The sequence below is a fragment of the Etheostoma spectabile genome, unplaced genomic scaffold (assembly GCF_008692095.1).
Source record: "Etheostoma spectabile isolate EspeVRDwgs_2016 unplaced genomic scaffold, UIUC_Espe_1.0 scaffold00010613, whole genome shotgun sequence".
In the NCBI taxonomy this organism is placed as follows: Eukaryota; Metazoa; Chordata; class Actinopteri; order Perciformes; family Percidae; genus Etheostoma; species Etheostoma spectabile.
The window spans coordinates 1-20,597 of NW_022603852.1; the positions used below are offsets into that span (position 1 = coordinate 1).

Below are 20,597 nucleotides of genomic sequence, written 5' to 3' on the forward strand. Positions count from 1 at the left end.
TCTCCTCCACCTGTCTGTTCTCCTCCCCATGTCCACGTCACCTCCCAGGATGCAAAGGGCCGCGGAGCCGTTCCCTTCCCCCTGAAGTCGATCACCATCTCTCTGGTCTTATCCACGTTCAGCAGCAGGTGATTCTTACCATACCACTCCACACAGTCCTCCACCAGTGCCCTGTACCCCCCCCCCCTGTCCTTCCCTTATACCCAACAACTGCAGAGTCATCAGAAAACTTCTGCAGGTGACACGACTCTGAGTTGTACACACTCGTACACATCTAACGTAATATTAATCGATCCAACTCAACATGATCAACATAAAGACCACAAAGGCAGGATGATAAAATATTGATAGGCTGAGGGCTCTGTAAGAGAAAGTCAACGCACCAGTTCTTCCTCTGGACTCACTTGATTATTCTGTAAGCTAACCCCTCCACGTTTAACCGCGGTTCCTTAGACCAGCAGTTGGAGTGATGACGTGTCCCGAGGCCTTCTTATTCCAGTCTCTCCTCCTAAGGGTTCAAACCTGTGCTCGAGTATAAAATCCACTTCGATCATTTTTCTAGTTAGTGACAATAACATAATCTCCCCACTTCATAATACATTTTTTTTAATAATACATTTTATTTGTAATGCACTTTACATTTATGACAAACCCCAAAGTGCTACAGGTAAGATCATAAAAGCAAGGTAAAAACAACAGTTTGAAATACATATAAATAGTGCAACGACATTATTGTAACTCATAAGTTCTGCTAAAAAGAAATGTTTTTAGTCAATGGTCTGTGGTGCCCTCAGATGGTCGGTGGGGGGCGGGGGGTGATGTGGTCTCATCAGGATCCTTCAGCCCTATTCTGAACATACTGTATTTTCTGCAGACTCTTGTTAGGAACCCGATGAGAAGTGCGTTACAGTAATCCAGTCTGTATTCCCTCTTCTTGCCGATTGTTGGCACCGCGCCAGACAGCCAATCATATCTGAGATATGAAATGACGCTGTGGTGGGACTACTGATGTCAGCCCAACTGGCCACCACATTCTGGTGATCTTCATTAAACACACTAACACTGAACATGCATAATAATAGTTTCCCACCTATAATGCACATTGTGAGAGGGGCTAACCCCTCTGACACAGTCAGGCTGCCATAGTCTGTCGCCGTCTGAAGCACCAAGGCAGGGGCAGAATTGGAAATAAAATCCTACCACACATTATAGGAAGACTTTATATATTCATAGAAGGCAATACATTTTAACATAATCTTGTTTGCATGTCTTTCTGGGGACAAGAGGTGGGGCTGTACCACGTGCCCCTAAAGACCAGTCCCCACTGTGAACGATGGATCTGCAGCGGTAGATTTGGTACCTTGCTGTTCTCTCCTCTGATTGGCTGTGTACATCTCAATAATTAAACATGTTTCTGAACCTTTCTTCCCTTGTCATCCTGCATCATTCTTAGCCAGCAGACTTTGGATTCATCACCTACAGAGATCAGCCTCCTCCAGATGGAAAGGGTGTCTGGTCTCAGAGAAGGTGAGAAGAGAAAGCATCTCTCTGAACCTCCATCAGGTTTTCATTAGGGCTCCAACTAACGCTGATCTTCATAGTCCATTAATCTGTTGATTATTGTCTCGATTAATCGATTAGTTTAGGTCTCTAAAAATCTCTAAAATGTGGATCTATGTTCTGAAAAAGCCCAAGATGACGTCCTCTAATGTCTTGTTCTGTCCACAACTCAAAGATATTCAGTTTATTTTCCCAGAGGAGAGAAGAAACTGGAACATATTCACACTTAACCAGCTGAAATCAAAGAATGTTTCCTTTTTCCTTAAAAGAATTACTCAAACCGACTGATTGATTATCAAAATAGTTCCCTATTAATTGATTAATTGATTAATTGTTGCAGCTCTAGTTTTCATCATCCATAACCCGTCTGCTCAGTGTGAGAACGTCTGTAGTGACCTGGACTTTACCTCACTAGAAACACACACACATACAGTTATAGAAACTATATATACATACATACATACATAAAGATATGTTGATGTGTTAAAACAAGTTGAATCTTCAAACTGCTGCGGGGGCGTCCTGTATCTTTCTACTTGTAAACCATCTGATTGTTTTGGGGGTTTGTCTCATCTTGATTCTGAAAGCAGTTCCGATGTCTCGAAGAACAAAGTGAATCAGGGGAATAAATGTTGAATAAAACAACGGTAATTGTGATTAAAATACCAATAACAGCAGAGCTGGATCAGCTGACTGGCAGGAAGACCAGGGCTGTGGTCAGGAAGGAAGCTTCCCATTGGTCCCACAGTATATAGGATAGTAGTAGTATATATAGTAGTATATAGTATTGTAGTAGTATATATAGTAGTTTAAAATACAAGATAAACGTGTCTGTGTACACAAGTCAACAGATTATATTACGGGACCATATCACACACTGCCAGCAGACTGGTTGTCGTTTTAACCACTTCCTGTTTCTCCACCAGCTGTCTGGTTCGTACGGCTTCTTTCTACCATATGAGGATTATTCTATATTCAAAGACCTCAGCTAAACCTTCTGGGGATCAGAGTCCACCGAGTTCTTCTAACCACTTCCTCCATCAGATGCACACAACTGCTTCAGCAAAAACCACAACACCCTTGAACTGACATCTTTAAGCATTAACTGTCAATATTTAATGCTAGTATTTCTACAACAAATATTATTATTTTACTTTTATTTGCTGCAAAAGCTGAACTTTGTCTCAGGTGATCAGTAAAAGTTTATCTGAAGAGAACTCCTCCCTCACGTCCTCTCTGGTGAGACTGATGATTTGAAGTCAAACAGTTTCTGGGAAATCACGTGACACTAAAATCTTAAAAAAAAAGACTTCACTGCAGTCTATGAGGTACTCAATCTCTGAGACAGTTTCTGGGAAATCATGTGACCCCAGAGCCTCCTCCCCTCTATGCAGATATATTAAATGTCCTGTCTCTGCGTCCTCAGCATCACAGACCAACAACACAGATAAGAACACTTAAGAACTGGAATTACTTTAATTGATATTTTTACATAACTATACTGTATTGATTCTGCCTTTTCTGTGTAGCAACAATCATGTGAAGATAATCTGCAGCGGATGCTATCCTATATTAATGATTGGTATAATAAGTGGAGACTGTTTCTCTATAGAAAGAAAACCAAAATAAATCCAAAATAACTACAAATGCATCTATGAGTCTGAAGCTGAACTTATCAGACTCATATAAATATCTATGTTTCTATGGTGATGAACATATGAGTTCCAGAGAAGGTTCTAGCTGATCCAGCACGTAGAGCTTTGGGAGGAGTCGTTGGTAAAAGCAGAAATCTGAAGGATATAAGTTTTCTAACTGATTCTAACCTGTTCCCAGCCTCTGTGTGTCCTGTACGGGATGATACTGTGGGGTTAGATGAATTAGAAATATATCTAATGGTGATTTAGTTAATTTATTAAATAGTGCCAGAAGATATTTTCTGGGTGCACAGACATGGAGTCTGAGACATGGAGTGGGAATCATGTTTCGGCTCGATGGAAGATATGTATGACCCGGTTATGTTTACTAGATATAGACACAGATAGGTGGACCAGGAACATCTCTCTCTGGGATAAACACATTCTTGGTCCTTGGTCTGAAGATATATGCAAACTGTTTTGTAAGTATGGGTTTTAAAAATTTTTTTATTTATATATTAATTAAATTAAATTTTAATTAAATTAAAAAGATTATTAAAAAATCAACACTTACAAAACAGTTTGCATATATCTTCAGATATAATAATGAAAAGCTGAATATTGTTTTTATTTAAAGAATCTGTGTTTGCTGGAGACAGAACCGTGGGCTGATGATAGATGGGCTCAGACAACATTGTGTATTTATTCTAATGATTAAATCAGAATATGGCACAGGGACTCATGTTGTGAATAATTAGTCAAAGATCTGTATGAGCTCATGGAGATCTGGTGTTAACCTCTGACTGAAACAGGACGAGATGCTGATGGAGAGGAGGGAACGGTCCATGTGTTGTTTGAATCATATAGAAGATGAGTTACATGTTTTGTTTTGTGAGATAAAAGCAGAGATTAATTTCGGTAAATATGGATGACGCTCAAAGACTGAGATGGCTGTTGTGAATCATTAATGAGTTAATTATCTTGAGAACGCCTGGGAGACGAAGAGGGGAGGAAGAAAGATCATAGTCAGCAGGATCTGTAGACGAGGATGTGTGTGTGTGTGTGTGTGTGTGTGTGTGTTTGTGTGTGGTGGTGTGTGTATTCTGATGGTGTGTGTGTGTGTGTATTCTGATAATGTGTGTGCGTGTGTGTGTGTGTGTGTATTGTTATGTGTGTGTGTGTGTGCGTGTGTGTGTGGTGTATTCTGATGGTGTGTGTGTGTGTGTATTCTGATAATGTGTGTGCGTGTGTGTGTTGTGTATTGTGATGGTGTGTGTGTGTGTGCGTGTGTGTGTGTGTATTCTGATGGTGTGTGTGTGTGTGTGTGTGTGTATTCTGATGGTGTATGTCTCTTCCTGTCTCCACAGTCTGTATAAAATCCTCTTCTTCATCTCTCTGAAGATCTCAACACGTCAGGAGGACCAGGAGACCTGAAGATTCAAACCTGAGAGGGAGCAGAGAAATACCTCCAGATCTGTCTGAATCTGAACCTGTTACCATGGCAACGTGAGTATTACTGCTAAGACACAGTTTTACACACTGCTGGATCACATTTTACTACATTACAAAGGTTTATCACAATACTTCTAAATGTTAACCATCCATAATAATAATTCCTAATAGAGCTCAACAGCAACAATCCGTTGGTTGGTTGGTTGGTTGGTTGGTTGACGGGTTTTAGCTCCAGGAGAAAACACAAATCTTTATGAAATCAACCTGGTTTTAAAATACACCAAGTCATGGTGGAATACTACACTACCCACAATCCTAAACTTAACAACCTCGTCTCTGATTGGTCCAACTCGGGGTTACCAGGGAAATGTTTATCGCATGGTTTCTACCATCAAAATCTCTTAGTTAATTGTTTTTTTAACTTTTTGCAGTTTTCAAAGTTTCTTTGTGCCAAACGAAATGTTTGATGGTCCTAGTAGGTCGCTGGCTTAGTTCCAGGGTTAAAACTCATTCTTGGTTCCATTCTTGGCCCTATTTTGTTTTCATTATATATGCTACCGCTAGGGTCAATTATAACCAACCTTTTTTAAACTGCGCCTTCTGGCAAAGGTAAAATCGTTTTTAAACCGTCATGATCTTGAGAAGGCTATTCACGCTTTAATAAGCTCTAGACTGGACTACTGCAATGCCCTGTATATGGGTGTTTCCCAGTCCTCTGTTGACCGTCTCCAACTTGTCCAAAATGCAGCAGCCCGCCTGTTAACGGGCACGACAAAACGAGACCACATAACTCCGATTCTTTATTCTCTCCATTGGCTCCCGGTACACTTTAGAATTAAGTATAAAATTGTATTGTTTGTTTTTAAAGCTCTTAATGGCCTTGCCCCATCTTACATTTTAGACATGCTGACTATTCGTAATTATGGTAGGACGTTGAGGTCATCTAACCAACTCATGTTGGAAGTGCCAAGGTCAAAACTGAAGCACTGGGGTGACCGCGCTTTTTCGGTTTCTGGACCTAAGCTCTGGAATAAGCTGCCCAGTGAGATGCGTATCATTACTGACCTAGGCCTCTTTAAATCAAGACTTAAGACGCATCTTTTTGAAGTGGCGTTTGGTACCTAGTAATGTGATGGCACGTTTATATTGATTTTATTTTTTTTATCTTTTTCTTACTTTTCTCATTCATTATTGTATCTTTGTTATTGGTGTGTTGATGTTTTGAATCTGTGGTTTTATCTGTTGTGAAGCACTTTGGTTCACCTATCGGTCGATGTAAGGTGCTATATAAATAAAATACATTTACATTTACATTTTTACATTTATCAGCATTTAATCTAACGTCAACAGAGATGTTATACGGAGGGAATTCACTTCTGGAGGCAGAGCCGTTGGGCGGTCACTGTTGAGCTCTATACCGGTTATTGGGAGCACACACATTCATTATTCTTCTAATCAAAAACATTGATATTCACTGATCTGGTTCATTTTCAATCAGCAATAAAGCTGAAAAGCCACCATGGGCTTAGCAGATAACAGTGGTATTAAAATGTATTAAACTAGACATGATGGGCGTGCATAATGGAGGCGTGCAGACCCCCGGGACTACGTGCCCACGCCGCCCTGCACTGGGCACGCTCATATGACGGCTCTCCCGAGGTCCTGTAGCTGTAATAATGGATGTAGTTGATGGTTGTAATTCACCATTTGTTCTCTTAATACATCTATGGTATTATCTTATGAAACACCCGAGAGATGTATGGATGTACAGTATGTATGCTGTGAAACCCTGTTACATGGATGTAACATCATTAGACAGATACACAAGAACAGATACCAATAATCAAGACAGCTAAACCAGTAATCCCATGAGGGTGACTGGTATCGCACTGGACCTCGGGTTGTTCAGTTGTAAAATAACAGAGTTACAAGAAAAACTTACAAAAAAATACAATAGCAGTAGCTAGCATGGATATGTTAAGAAAAAGGTAAAACAGCTAACATAACTATATGCTACATAAAGGGGTCCAGATTTGTCAGACAAAATCCGGGGACATTTTCAGCTCAGAAGCGTATATGTTTCCAAAACACGTCATGTTTTTATTTTTTTTAAACTTGAAACAGGGACACTAGACCTAGAGCTGTTCTCATTAGGGGCTGACCCCCCCCCAAAGCTCTGATCCTAGACCCACCCCTGCCGCTACTTCAACCTCCACTCCACTACACCTCAGAGGGGAATGTTTTTCCTAATATTTCAAGATAAAAAGCCCCATTATTTCCTGATGTTGTAATGTTAACTGAACTACTATTGAGGACATATTTTCCTTTGACAGTGATGCAGTATTAAACGAGATTGCTGCAGTCGGCAGAAACAAGCTACAATGGAAGTTAATGGGATAATTGTCCAGCTTGTATTTACGTTCATAAAGTCCTCGTTTTGCTATCGTAAAATACGGCTTTCTAAAACATCTCTGAGCTCTGAGCACTGCGGGCTCTGGCTGTCTGGAGCCTGCGTGTGTTGGGTGTACGACTATCGGCTCCGTTTGGTCAACGTTTTCTTTCTTTCATTCCAATTTCGGGTCTGTCAGTCACAGTGAAAACCGGGGACATTTCCGGGGACAGATCTGGGACGTCTTGTCACCCATTGCTACATAACATTACTATAGACATGGTAGGACTGTACGCTCTAACGCAGCTAACATAGCTATATGCTACATAACATAACAGCCTGATGTTGTGGCCTTGTCCTTGGCGGCTGAGGCCGCGGCGAGGAAAGTAAAAAGATGAAATCAAACAAGGAAAGGTCTCCGAGACCCGAAGGCGACGGCAGTTGACATGAAATGAAACCAGTGTCCCGGGGAAGCACAACGCTCGGCTAATTTAAAATGTAAATAAACTAAACAAGTCCTCGTGACATGACACAATGACACAAGTTAATATAGTAGTAGTAATATAGTATGATTATTGGTTAATATTTACTCATTATATGTATTGCTTGTGGTCTGGAGGCTGGTTGTTGTTGACCAGTGGGCCATAGACTGAATCACCATCATTACTTCCTTCAGTGATTCACAGCGACTAAACATTTCTTTTAAAGAAGTCCTCCAGACTACAGCAAGAACCAGACCAGATATATTTTTAAATAATCAGTATCAGGATCAAATGTACGTTATGGTCACTTGTATTACTGCATTATTCCATCATTATATTACTAGTGCTGCTTTTTCAAAGTCTCTAAAGTACAGATTCAGTGTCCGAGTATTTGTGTGTGTTTGTGTTTTGATAAAATAAACTCAATTTAGGCTTTCATTAATCATTTCCTTTAGCATTGATATTATTTTGCCGTTTAGTTGATTAATTGTCTAGTTGTAATTTTGTTGTTGTAATTGTTTTGAATAATGACATAATATCTGATGATTTGTAGCTGCTTAGTTTATAAAGTTTCATGTTTTGATCATTCACCAGGTAAAATCATTTTGCCCCAGTAGAGATGTTTCATTTCATTTTTGAGCTTTGGTCTTTACTTTTCTACAGGAACACCAAAACATCATCCAGGTATGGCAACATCCCCTGCAAATTCATTACCCCAGGATCTCCTACTATCCACCAGCTGGAACCAAAGAAAGACAACATTGAAACTCTGACAAGAATTACTCTTGGTGAAAAAAATCTAAACAAGATAAACAAAACCATCTTACTTGTTGGTGAAACAGGAACAGGAAAATCTACTCTGATCAACGCTCTGGTCAACTACGCCATGGGAGTGGAGTGGGAGGACGATGTCTGGTTTAAGATAGTAGAAGAAGAGAAGAGAAGTCAATCAGAAAGTCAGACATCAGATGTGACCGTGTACCAGATCTTTGGTTCTGAAGATAAACCTCTGCCCTACTCTCTGACCATCATCGATACTCCTGGATACGGAGACACCAGAGGGATTGAAGAAGATGAAATCATCAGTCAAAGATTATTTGACTTGTTCCGCTCAGTTGATGGAGTTCATGAGATTAATGCAGTGGGTCTGGTGCTGAAAGCGAGTGAGAATCAGCTGAGGATTGAGTGACCGACTGAGGTACATCTTTGATTCAGTGGTGTCTCTGTTTGGAAAAGACCTGGAGAAGAACATCGTCGCTCTCATCACACACTCAGATGGAGTGACACCTGAAAATGTTCTACAAGCTCTCGAGGATGCAAACATTAAGTGCGCCAGAGATGAAGATGGTGATCCTGTTCATTTTATGTTCAACAACCGCCAAAGCACAAAGAAAACAAAGAAGAATAAGATTGGTCTTAAAAGTGCATGGGACTTAACAATGGACCAAATACGTCTATTCACTGATTTCCTAAAAGGAAAATCCCCTCAAAAGCTGGAGACAACTGTTGAAGTATTGAATTCCCACATCAGCCTGACAGCGTGCATCAACAACCTGCAAGAGAGAATCGAGATGATTGATCTACAACAAGAAGAAATCAAGCAGACTCAGGATGGTCTGAAGAAACATGAACAAGAGATGAATAAGAATGAGAAGTTCACTATAGAAGTTGATGAGGTCTTCAAAGTTAAACAAAAAGTCGGCAGCGAGTGGAGATGGTGGGCACTTGGGTTAAATTATGGAGGAGCTGTCTGCTGTACTGTCTGTCAGGAGAACTGTCACTATCCCTGTACACTGGCCTGGTATCCAGGACACTGTGAGGTCATGAAAGATGGCCGCTGCACTTCATGCACCAGGAAGTGTCCTGCATCAGATCATGTGAAGGAACAACAATGCACTGAATGTGAGGGTAAGTGTTCAGATGAATCAAGTCATGTCAAAACCCACTGGATCTATGTGACCAAGACAAGGAAAGTTCAGAAGACCATCCAAGATGTTAAAGACAAGTATGAAAAGAACAAGGCAGAAAGTGAGATAAAGTCGAACCTTTTGGAAACTCTTGAGAAGAACATGGAAAAACTACAGAAAGACAAGGATCAGTGGTTGGAGGAGTCCTTTCAGCATGTTGTCCAACTGGAGCAGATCGCCCTGAATGTAAATTCAGTGTCCACTCGTGTCCACTTGGACTTCCTGATTGAGAAGATGAAGGAGAAAGGAGACACGAAGAAAGAGAAGAAACTGGAAGAGATGAAACATAAAATGGATAAAGATAAAGGAATCAAGGCAGCGATGAGCTACAAGTTTAGTAAACTAAGAGCAGCAGTTGGTATTTAAAGAAGTAGTAGAGATGAAGTAGATAAAGAAGTAGTAGTGATGTTGTATACAGCAGACCCCCCCCCCTTCTATATCCCAAACTGAAGTCAGATCATGAATAAATTTATTGTTCTTAAGTTTTCATTGTATAATTTTAATGTTTTAATGTTTTTCTGACGTGCTGTTGAGTGGATAAAAGGCTGATTTATTCTGATGTTAGTGTTATGTTGACAGAGTAACCTGGTGGGGGGGGGGGGCATTAATAAATATGATATAAAGCTGTTAAACATGATGTCTCCTCCTCTGGTTGATCCGTTGGTTCAGAGGATGTTACAGAACTGGACTCAGACCCAAAGACTCTGCTGGGTCCAACTTTCACCCTTCAGCCATCAAATCTAATCTCATGTCTATTATCATCAATATATGTGATTATTTATTATATATGTGATTATATATTATATAACCTGGTGTCTTCATGTATATTATCATCAATATATGTGATTATATATTAAATACCCTGGTTTTATGTATATTATCATCAATATATGTGATTATATATTATATATGTGATTATATATTATATACCCTGGTGTCTTCATGTATATTATCATCAATATATGTGATTATATATTATATATGTGATTATATATTATATACCCTGGTGTCTTCATGTATATTATCATCAATATATGTGATTATGTATTATATATGTGATTATATATTATATATATGATTATATATTATATACCCTGGTGTCTTCATGCTTAATGACCCTGGTCAGGTGGGAACATGTTGATCATCTCATGTTGTACTTTTATTTGTTTATTTTGAGTGATTTAGTGTATTTACATATATATATATTGGGACCGGAGGGTAGTGTGAGTGTGGACTGTAAAGGTACAAGTCATCCTCGTGGAAATGCTGGCTCTTTATCTTCATCCATATTAATGCATGTCTATATGTTTCCTTTTGTGTGGAAATGAAGCAAAATAACAACAATGTAAAAAGGGACTTATTCTTATTATATTCTGCTGTTCCTCATGAAATCACTCCCTGGTTGATGCTGTTTCTCTCAAATATTAATAAATATATCTGCTTTAATGAGTTTTCTCCGAGTGTCTTCACTGGATCATCAGCAGCTTTTTGAGTCTGTTCTGCTCAACGTTCTTCAATAAATCATCATTTGTTGTTGTTATACCATTTTATTTTATAGTCTTAGTCCTTACCTCATTAGAACACTGTTATACAAACAGTATTTATATTCACATACATAATAAATAGAGCATGCACTTGAGTTAAAGTTGTGAATATGTTGATGTGTTGAAACATTGAATGTGAGTCAGTCTCATAAAGTTCAGGTCAACACAATGAAACTTTAGTATTATTTAGTATTTGATATCAAATATTGTTGGATATATATATATATATATATATATATATATATATATATATATATATATATATGTATTATTTTATATCTAAAGATAGGATATAAAATATTTGGAGGATGTAGAGACAGAAACTCACCACCTTTTGGTAATGTTTTTCTTTCATCTTTCTGTTTCAGTAGATGTCATCAGCCAATCAGAAAACCTTATTTTAAATATAGAAAAGTTTGATGTAAAACAGTTATTCTCTCATTGAGAAAGACAATTTTAACATTTAAATTTGATAAATGTGGGAAACATTTTTCATGAGATATTTGTCTCAGACAGTAAGTCTCTTTGTATCTATTTAGTATTTTATTGGTTGTTATTCTTATTATATTTTAATTGTTTACAACTGGGTCGTATGTAAAAAAGGGGGGGGGGGATAAAACAGCAGTGATGAGTCCTTTTGACCAGCAGGTGGTGAAAGAAGGTAACTGAAGCTGAAACTCCCCCCCGTACCTGTAAATTATATATTTACATAGGCTGTGTCTGGAATGACTCATTATTCACGTTTTAGGGCGCTGATACGTGGTCAACCATTTTTACTTCAAATTCAAATTTTTGGAACATTTCAGGTTACTTCTGATATTCTAGTAAATATTAGTGCTCACTACAATATGAAAACTAGACCACAATGCATTCTTCGGGCCGACGTTGGAACGCTGAGGACAGGAGGACAGGAGGACAGGAGGACAGGAGGACCCCTGTGGGCTCGGTGACCAGGAGAGGAGAGCAGACGGGGGACCCGGGAGGAACCCAGGCTGCGGGCCGAGGAGGAGACACAGGTACGAGGTGGAGAGATGAGGGGGCGCCGAGGGAGAGGGTCCGGGGTCCAAAGCCATCTGACCGGAAGAGAGAGAAACTGACAGGAGAACACAGAGAAGGTGAGTACATAAAAACAGGAAAACCACTAGGAATATATCAAAAATTGTTTGTCTGAAGAAGTTCACCAATGCAGTGGAAGCAACGATCAGGTGAAGAGCCGGGGTAGATATACTGAGGTTGATGATGATGATGGCAGGCAGGTGGTTGCAAAGAACGTGTTGCTTGAAGAAACTCCTCAGTTATTAATATATTTACTTTCTCTGAATATTCATAGCTTGTTTTTGCTCGTGGATCTCATGTTTCTGGATTACTTTTGTTTTTGCTGTCGTGATCTGTTCTTGGTTAGACATTCTGGACTCAGTCAGATTTCGTCTGCCGCTCCCAGGACTCCCTTTGTTGTTTCTTCTCTGCTCCAATTTGGATTGGTGGTGAGACATTAATAAATATCCATTAAATCATCATATAAAGCTGTTAAACATGCAGTCTCCTCCTCTGGTTGATCCGTTGGTTCAGAGGATGTTACAGAACTGGACTCAGACTCAAAGACTCTGCTGGGTCCAACTTTCACCCTTCAGCCATCAAATCTAATCTCATGGATATTATCATCAATATATGTGATCATATATTATATATGTGATTATATATTATATACCCAGGTGTCTTCATGTATATTATCATCAATAAATGTGATTATATATTATATATGTGATTATATATTATATACCCTGGTGTCTTCATGTCTATTATCATCAAGATATGTGATTATATATTATATACCCTGGTGTCTTCATGTCTAATGACCCTGGTCAGGTGTGTATACATATATATATATATATGTATATATGTATATATATATATATATATATATATATATATATATATGTATGTATGTATATATAGCTATGTATATATAGCTAAGAGGGGTCATGTTTGCAGGATTACTTAAGTGGAACTCAGGTTTAAAGATGTTCTTGAACGTGGGGTTTTCATAACTACGGAAATGTATGTTTGCATTTTTGAAAGACACTGGTCTACTAAAATTATAGTATAATAAAATGAAAAAAATACACAACAAGTAATCACCAGTAAGGCAGTAATGCAAAAAATAGGATGCCAACTGCGTAAAATCCTAAAGAAGAAGAAGAAGAAAAGGGCGGCTTTGTCTTTTCTCCCCCAAGGAAGAACCTGCCCTCCAGCCTGGTAACCAAGAACCAAATATGATGATTAATATAACAGAACAATGATTATTTAACCTACACTTTAACATATGTGCACTTCATTTAAACAGAGTTCTCAAGGCTCAAAGTAAAGAAATATGTAGATTACTAATCCAACAATGGCTGTTGTCACCATGTGTAGCTGGGGAGACATTGGGGACAACATTACCATTGATGGCTGTTATTGGCTTGACAACTTTCAAACTGATTGATATAAATTATTTGATCATGGAAAACAGTGTTTTCTTATTGGCAGATTGTATCAGAGTTGACATACAAGTTGAAACATGAAGAAACAATAAGAAAAGGTGAGTTTCTGTCTCTACATCATCCTCCACTTATTTTCAGTTCTGAACAATGTATATATTCTGTAGTTGTATTTGTGTATGTGTATATGAGTATTTCTAGTGAGACATGGACTAAGTCTTTATCTATAAACTAAAATGGCCTCATTAGCATAACAAAGAGAAACACACGTTCACTGAAGAAAGTTGAGCAGACTCTAAAAGCTGCTGATGTTCCAGGGAAGAGACACTGAGAAACTGGTTGCATCAACAGACACTTTATTAATGAGTCACAGAAAATTGCATAACTCTTGATCAGAATATAATAAAGATGTTATTAGCCCCCTTGGAGAATGAATTGTTTTTGACTTTGTTGTAATTTTGCTTCATTTACACACAGGAAGATATAGACATGAATTAATTGCAGCACTGGTACCTCTCCAGCTACCAGTCCACACTGCCACTACCCTCGGTTCCATATTTATATATATATATATATATATATATATACTGTGAATATATTTCTGTAGTTTCCAGGAGGATGACTGGTACCTCTCCAGCTACCAGTCTACACTCACACTACCCTCTGTACCCATATATATATATTATATATATATATATATATATATATATATATACTGTGAATATATTTCTGTAGTTTCCAGGAGGATGACTGGTACCTCTCCAGCTACCAGTCTACACTCACACTACCCTCTGTACCCAATATATATATATATATATATATATATATATATATATATATATATATATATATATATATATATATATATATTGCAAATACATTTAATCACTCAAAACAACATAAATGAATCAACATGTTTCAACATGACCTTCTTCTGAAAAATAACTTGTCATAAGCATGAATAAACATGAAGACATTAGAGTACATAATGTCATATATAGGCCTATATATTTTAAAATGCATTAAATGAAAGTCCATTGGATTTCATGGCTGAAGTGTGAAAGTTGAATTTAGCGAAAGGTTTTTAAATTCAGTTCTGTAACATCCTCTGAACAAAGTGATTAACAAGAGAAGGATGTTTAAATGTTAATTAATGATTTACAGTATATCAGTAATGTGTTACTGTCCTACAACCAGTTTACTTTAGTCAACATCCCAGTAACAGAATATTTTACAGACCAGTACTGACTGTACAGCAGAAAAAACACAAAAAACCGCAAACCTTAAAGAAAACACTAAAGAAGTTTAGAACTATTTGTGTACAACACAATCTGACTTCAGTTTGTGATTTAGAGGGAGGAAGCTGCTGTACGCAACATAAAACAGCGCGGGGGGGGCTGCTGTACTTTTATTTATTATTTATTTATTTATTTATTTGTTTATTTATTTATTAATTCAGGACAATGCACATTGATGAACATGCACAACAGTACACGTAAATGAGCCAGATTGTAGCCCAAGGGCTAATTTCCATCTGAAGTCCAATAGGCAGGTTAGAGTTATAGTAAAAAGACCTAGGATAGTAGCATTTGGTATATAAAATCAAGAGGAAATAAATAGAAAAAAGAGGAGAAAAACAAAAAACAAAACAAAAACAGGACAATTCATTAGTAAAAAAAACAACAACACAAAAACAAACACAAGTTAGCAGTGATTACATGTTTGGTTAGCTCTAAGCCACAGCTTCACCTGGCTCTTAAAGGAGGCCAGAGTAGGACACTCCCTTATAGCTGTGTTTCCCATAATGCACTGCCTTTAATAGAGAGTGCATTATGACTGAAGGAGGTTTTTGTAAAAGGAACCTCACAGTCCCCGTTTACAACAGCTCTTGTGATCCGAGTGTGTCTAAATTTAATAAACTCCAGCAATGGAGGTGGTGCCAGGCCATGAAGTACTTTATAAATTATGCATAGTGAAGAAAATTTACAATAACTATCAAAACTCAGTAAGTTAAATTTCTCTAAGATATTGCAATGATGATAAGAGAGAGGTTTTTTATCCAGAGTCTTAAGTGCCTTTTTGTACAGAAGCTCAACTGGTTTTAGGGTAGTAGTACCCGACATAGACCAGCTGGTTTTAGGGTAGTAGTACCCGACATAGACCAGCTGGTTTTAGGGTAGTAGTACCCGACATAGACCAGCTGGTTTTAGGGTAGTAGTACCCGACATAGACCAGCTGGTTTTAGGGTAGTAGTACCCGACATAGACCAGCTGGTTTTAGGGTAGTAGTACCCGACAGAGACCAGCTAGTGATGCAATAGTTCACATGTGAAAGTATCATTGAATGCAGAAACATCAGAGCAGCTGGGTCTGATAGAGATCCTCTGATTTGTTTAAAATTATGAAGATTGAATTTGATTCTTTTGGATATCATTTTAACATGGTTTTTAAAAGAGAGTTTAGAGTCTATAATCAAACCTAAATATTTACATTCATTAACAACGTCCAACTCTTCTGTGCCCAACATGACCCCCGATTGAGCAGGCATAACAGTAGAAGATTGCTTCGACAAGTATAAACAAACAGTTTTTTTTGCATTTAAATTAAGACATGATCTATTGAGCCATGTTTGTATGTGTGTAAGAGCTGTTGAGAGAACACGTGCAGCCTCCACAGGATCTTTTGCTTTAGTAAAAATTACAGTGTCATCGGCATAAAGCTGGACATTAACATGTAAACAGTATTCGGGTAGGTCATTAATATATAAAGAAAATAAAATTGGCCCCAGTATGGAGCCTTGGGTGACTCCTACTGAACAACCCAGATAGGGAGAACTAACCCCGCCCACCATAGTGCATTGTTCTCTGTGAGACAAGTAAGACTGAAACCAGTTAATAGTTTGAACAGAAAAATTGAAATATGACAATTTAGTTAAAAGAACTTTGTGATTGACGGTATCAAAGGCTCTTTTCAGATCCAGAAATACAGCACCAACACATCCATTTTTATCTAGCTGGCATTTAATTGTTTCCATAAACATGGCCAGTGCAGTCTCGGTTGAATGGTGTGGCCGGAACCCAAACTGCATTGGATGTAAAGGTGTTATACTATTGCTGAGGAACTCAATAATTTGTTTGGTAATCCATTTTTCAATAATTTTCGAAATTACTGGTACAATGCTTACTGGTCTATAATTGTTCATGTCAGATTTGTCTCCAGCTTTAAATATTGGGATAACTGAAGCCAATTTCCACGCCTTAGGAACAGTTGAGGTTTTTATAGATAAATTAACCAAGTGCAAGAGTGGGGGCGCTAAAGCCTCTTTATGTAACTTTATAAAAATAGTGTCAAGAACATACATATCCTGTTTTTAGAAAGTGTTCAGGGCGTAATGATATCAATAACTTTGGTTCTGTAATCTCTCTGTACTCAACATTAAACAGGGGGGGGGGGGGGGGGGGGGGGCGGCTGTACTCAAATTACACAGGGGGGGGGGGGGGGGGGGGGGGGGGGGGGGCTGCTGTACTCAACATTAACAGCGGGGGGGGGGGGGGGCTGCTGCACTCAACATTAAAAAGCGGGGGGGTTTCTAATCTGATTAAACATTAACTACAAGATCAAACAGAAAGGGTTATTACACCATAGAGACCATGTTTCCGGGAATTACACATCTAACATTTTAAAGGTATGGTACAAAAAAAAGGTACATTTGAATGTTATGTAGTTTTATCAAACATCCCACATACTATATCTGTAATGAAACACATTTGATTATCACTGTTACTACACAGCTGTGTGCTCTCAGTGATTCTCTCATCACTTCATTATCTTTGTGTTTAACAGCTGCTGTTAGTTGACCATACAAGTAGCACATCACTGCTTTTATTCCTTTATCTTTGTCCATTTTACTTTTCATCTGTTCCAGTTTCTTCTTCTTCTCTGTGTCTCCTCTATCACCCATCTTCTCAATCAGGACATCCAAGTGGACATAAGTGGACATTGAATTTACATTCAGGGCAATCTCCTCCAGACTGGCCAAATGCTGAAAGGACTCCTCCAACAACTCATCCTTTTCTTTCTCAAGTTCTTCCTGTTTCTTCTCGAGAGTTACCAAAAGGCTTGTGTCTTGTTGACTGTCTGTTTGACCCTTTTCATACTTCTGTTTCATTTCTTGTACTGTCTTTTTAATTTTCCTTGTTTTGTTTAGATAGATCCACTTTTCTTTCACATGAGCTGATGCAGGACACTTCCTGCGACATGAAGTGCAGCATCCTTCTTTCATCACCTCACAGTGTGATGGATACCAGGCCATTGTGCAAGGATAGTGACAGTTCTCCTGACAGACATTACAGCAGACAGCTCCTTCAAAAAATAACCCCCACATCCCACCATCAATAGGTTCTTTATCTTTGTAGACCTCATCAACTTCTACAGTGAAGTTCTCATTGTTCTTCATCTCTTCTTCATGTTTCTTCAGACCAGCCTGAGTCTGCTTGATTTCTTCTCGTTGTAGATCAATCATCTTGATTCTCTCCTGCAGGTTGTTGATGCAGGCTGTCAGTCTGATCTTGTATCCAACACTTCAACAGTTGTTATCAGGTTCTGAGGTGAATTTTTCAGAAACTCAGTGAACTTATCCATTTGGTACTTTGTCACATCCCATGCATGTCTAAGAGCAACCATATCCCTCATTATCTTCTCTTTACTCTGGCAGTTATCAAACATGAAATAAACAGGCAGATTTTTCTTGTCTTTGGCGCACTTAATGTTTGCATCCTCGAGAGCTAGTAGAGCATTTTCAGGTGTCACACCATTTGAGTGTGTGATGAGAGCGACGATGTTCTTCTCCAGGTCTTTTCCAAAAAGAGACACCACTGAATTAAAGATGTACCTCAGTCGGTCACTCAGTCGATTGTCACTCGCTTTCAGCACCAGACCCACTGCGTTAATCTCATGAACTCCATCCTTAGAGCGGAATAAGTCAAATAATCTTTGACCGATGATGACATCTTTTTCAACCCCATCAGTGCTTCCGTATCCAGGAGTATCGATGATGGTCAGAGAGTAGGGCAGAGTCTTATCTTCAAAACCAAAGATCTGGTACACAATCACATCTGATGTCTGACTTTCTGATTGACTTCTCTTCTCTTCTTCTACTATCTTAAACCAGACATCATCCTCCCACTCCACTCCCATGGCGTAGTTGACCAGAGCGTTGATCAGAGTAGATTTTCCTGCTCCTGTTTCACCAACAAGTAAGATGGTTTTGTTTATCTTGTTTGGATCTTTGTCACCAAGAGTCATTTTTGTCAGAGATCCAATCTTCTCTTTCTTTGTTCTCGGAGGTTGAATGTCTTCTTTCTTTGGTTTCAGCTGGTAGAGAGTGGGAAGTCCTGGTTGGAGTGCATTACTAGTGGAAATAATGTTTCCATATTTAGAAGAGGTATTTCTGTAGAAAAGTAAAGACATGAGTTCAAACACGGCTGAACATAGAATACGTTAAATCAATCTACTTAGCCCCCCCCCCGTTCAATCACCACCACCTTCATACCAGAGCCAACAAACAAAAAAACGCATTACACCACTGTTTCCAGTAATTACACATTTGCATTGAAAAGGTAACTCCATGTAAATGTTCTCATATAGTTATTAATAAGCATCACACATACTGTATATATATATATATATATATATGTTCGTCTAGTTAATGCCACATCTAACTATTTACCAAACCGTACCGTGATGCTACTTTGGTTTGTTCATGCAGTCGACTTTTTATCTCTTCCAGTTTCTTGAACTTCTCTGTGTCTTTCTTCTTCATCTTCTCAATCAGGTAGTCAAAGCGGACAGGAGTGGACAATGAATCAATATTCAGGGCGATCTGATCCAGTTCCACAACATGCTCGAAGGACTTTTGCAGCAACTGATCTTTTTCTTTCTGAAGTTCCTCAAGTTTCTGCTGAAAGGTTTCCAAACAGCTGAACTTGCTCTCACTTCCTGCTTCGTTCAGTTCATATTTCTCCTTCATATCGCTCAGGGTCATTTTTACTCTTTTTTTCTTGCTCACATATTTCCACTCTTCTTTCACATGATCTGATGAATGACACTTCCCAGGACATACAGTGCAGCGATCATCTTTCATGACCTCACAGTCTGCTGGTCTCCAGGCCACTGTGCATCCAGGATAGTGACAGTTCTCATCACATGTTGTGCAGCAGACCGCTCCTACATAAAATAACCCCCATTGACCACCCCCGATAGGGTCTTTATCTTTGTAGACCTCATCAACTTCTACAGTGAACTCCTTATTTTTCTTCATCTCTTGTTCATGTTTCTTTAAACCGTCCATAGCCTGCTGGATTTCGGTCTGTTTTAGATCAATAAACCTAATTCTCTCTTCCTGGTTTTGGATACAGGCTGTCAGTCTGGTGTGTGTTTTAGACTCTTCAACAGTTTTCTCCAGCTTTTGAGGGGAATTGCTTTTCAGGAAATCGGTGAACCGACCTATTTGTTCTATTGTTATGTCCCATGCACTTTTTAGAGCAACCGTATTCTTCTTTGTTTTCTGTGTGCTCTGGCGGTTGTTGAACATAAAATGAATAGGCTCATTCTCTTTATCTCTGGCACATTTAATGTTTGCAGCCTCAACGGCTTGTAGAACATTTTCAGGTGTCTCACCATTTGACTGTGTGATGAGAGTGACAATGTTCTTCTCCAGGTCTTTTCCAAACAGAGAGATTATTGAATTAAAGCTGTACCTCAGCTGGTCATTCAGTCGATTGTCACTCCCTTTCATCACCAGACCCACTGCATCAATCTCATGAATTCCATGACTGACTGAAAACAAGTCAAACAATCTTTGACTGACACTAGCATCTTGTTCAGTCCCATCAGTTTTTCCAAATCCAGGAGTGTCTATGATGGTCAGAGAGTAGGGCAGAGGTTTACCTTCATAACCAAAGATCTGGTACACGATCACAATCTGATGTCTGACTTTCTGATTGACTTCTCTTCTCTTCTTCTACTATCTGAACCAGACATCATCCTCCCCTCCACTCCCAGGGCGTAGTGACCAGAGCGTGATCAGAGT

At 38.8% G+C, this 20,597-nt stretch overlaps 2 protein-coding genes across 2 annotated transcripts; one reads left to right on the forward strand and one right to left on the reverse strand.

Annotated features, from left to right (window-relative positions):
- The first annotated feature begins 1,333 nt into the window (after positions 1 to 1,333).
- LOC116679341 (uncharacterized) lies at positions 1,334 to 9,876 on the forward strand. The gene is given in 5 exon segments (XM_032509008.1): positions 1,334 to 1,347; positions 1,454 to 1,527; positions 4,644 to 4,698; positions 8,169 to 8,691; positions 8,693 to 9,876. Coding segments are annotated over 5 exon segments (1,824 nt in total). The 3' UTR covers positions 9,851 to 9,876.
- Positions 9,877 to 18,017: 8,141 nt separating this feature from the next.
- LOC116679340 (uncharacterized) lies at positions 18,018 to 20,552 on the reverse strand (the record flags this gene model as incomplete). Its single annotated transcript, XM_032509007.1, is given in 4 exon segments — positions 18,018 to 18,956; positions 19,246 to 20,486; positions 20,488 to 20,540; positions 20,543 to 20,552. Coding segments are annotated over 4 exon segments (2,196 nt in total), but the record flags the coding sequence as incomplete, so codon positions are not given.
- Positions 20,553 to 20,597: the final 45 nt, after the last annotated feature.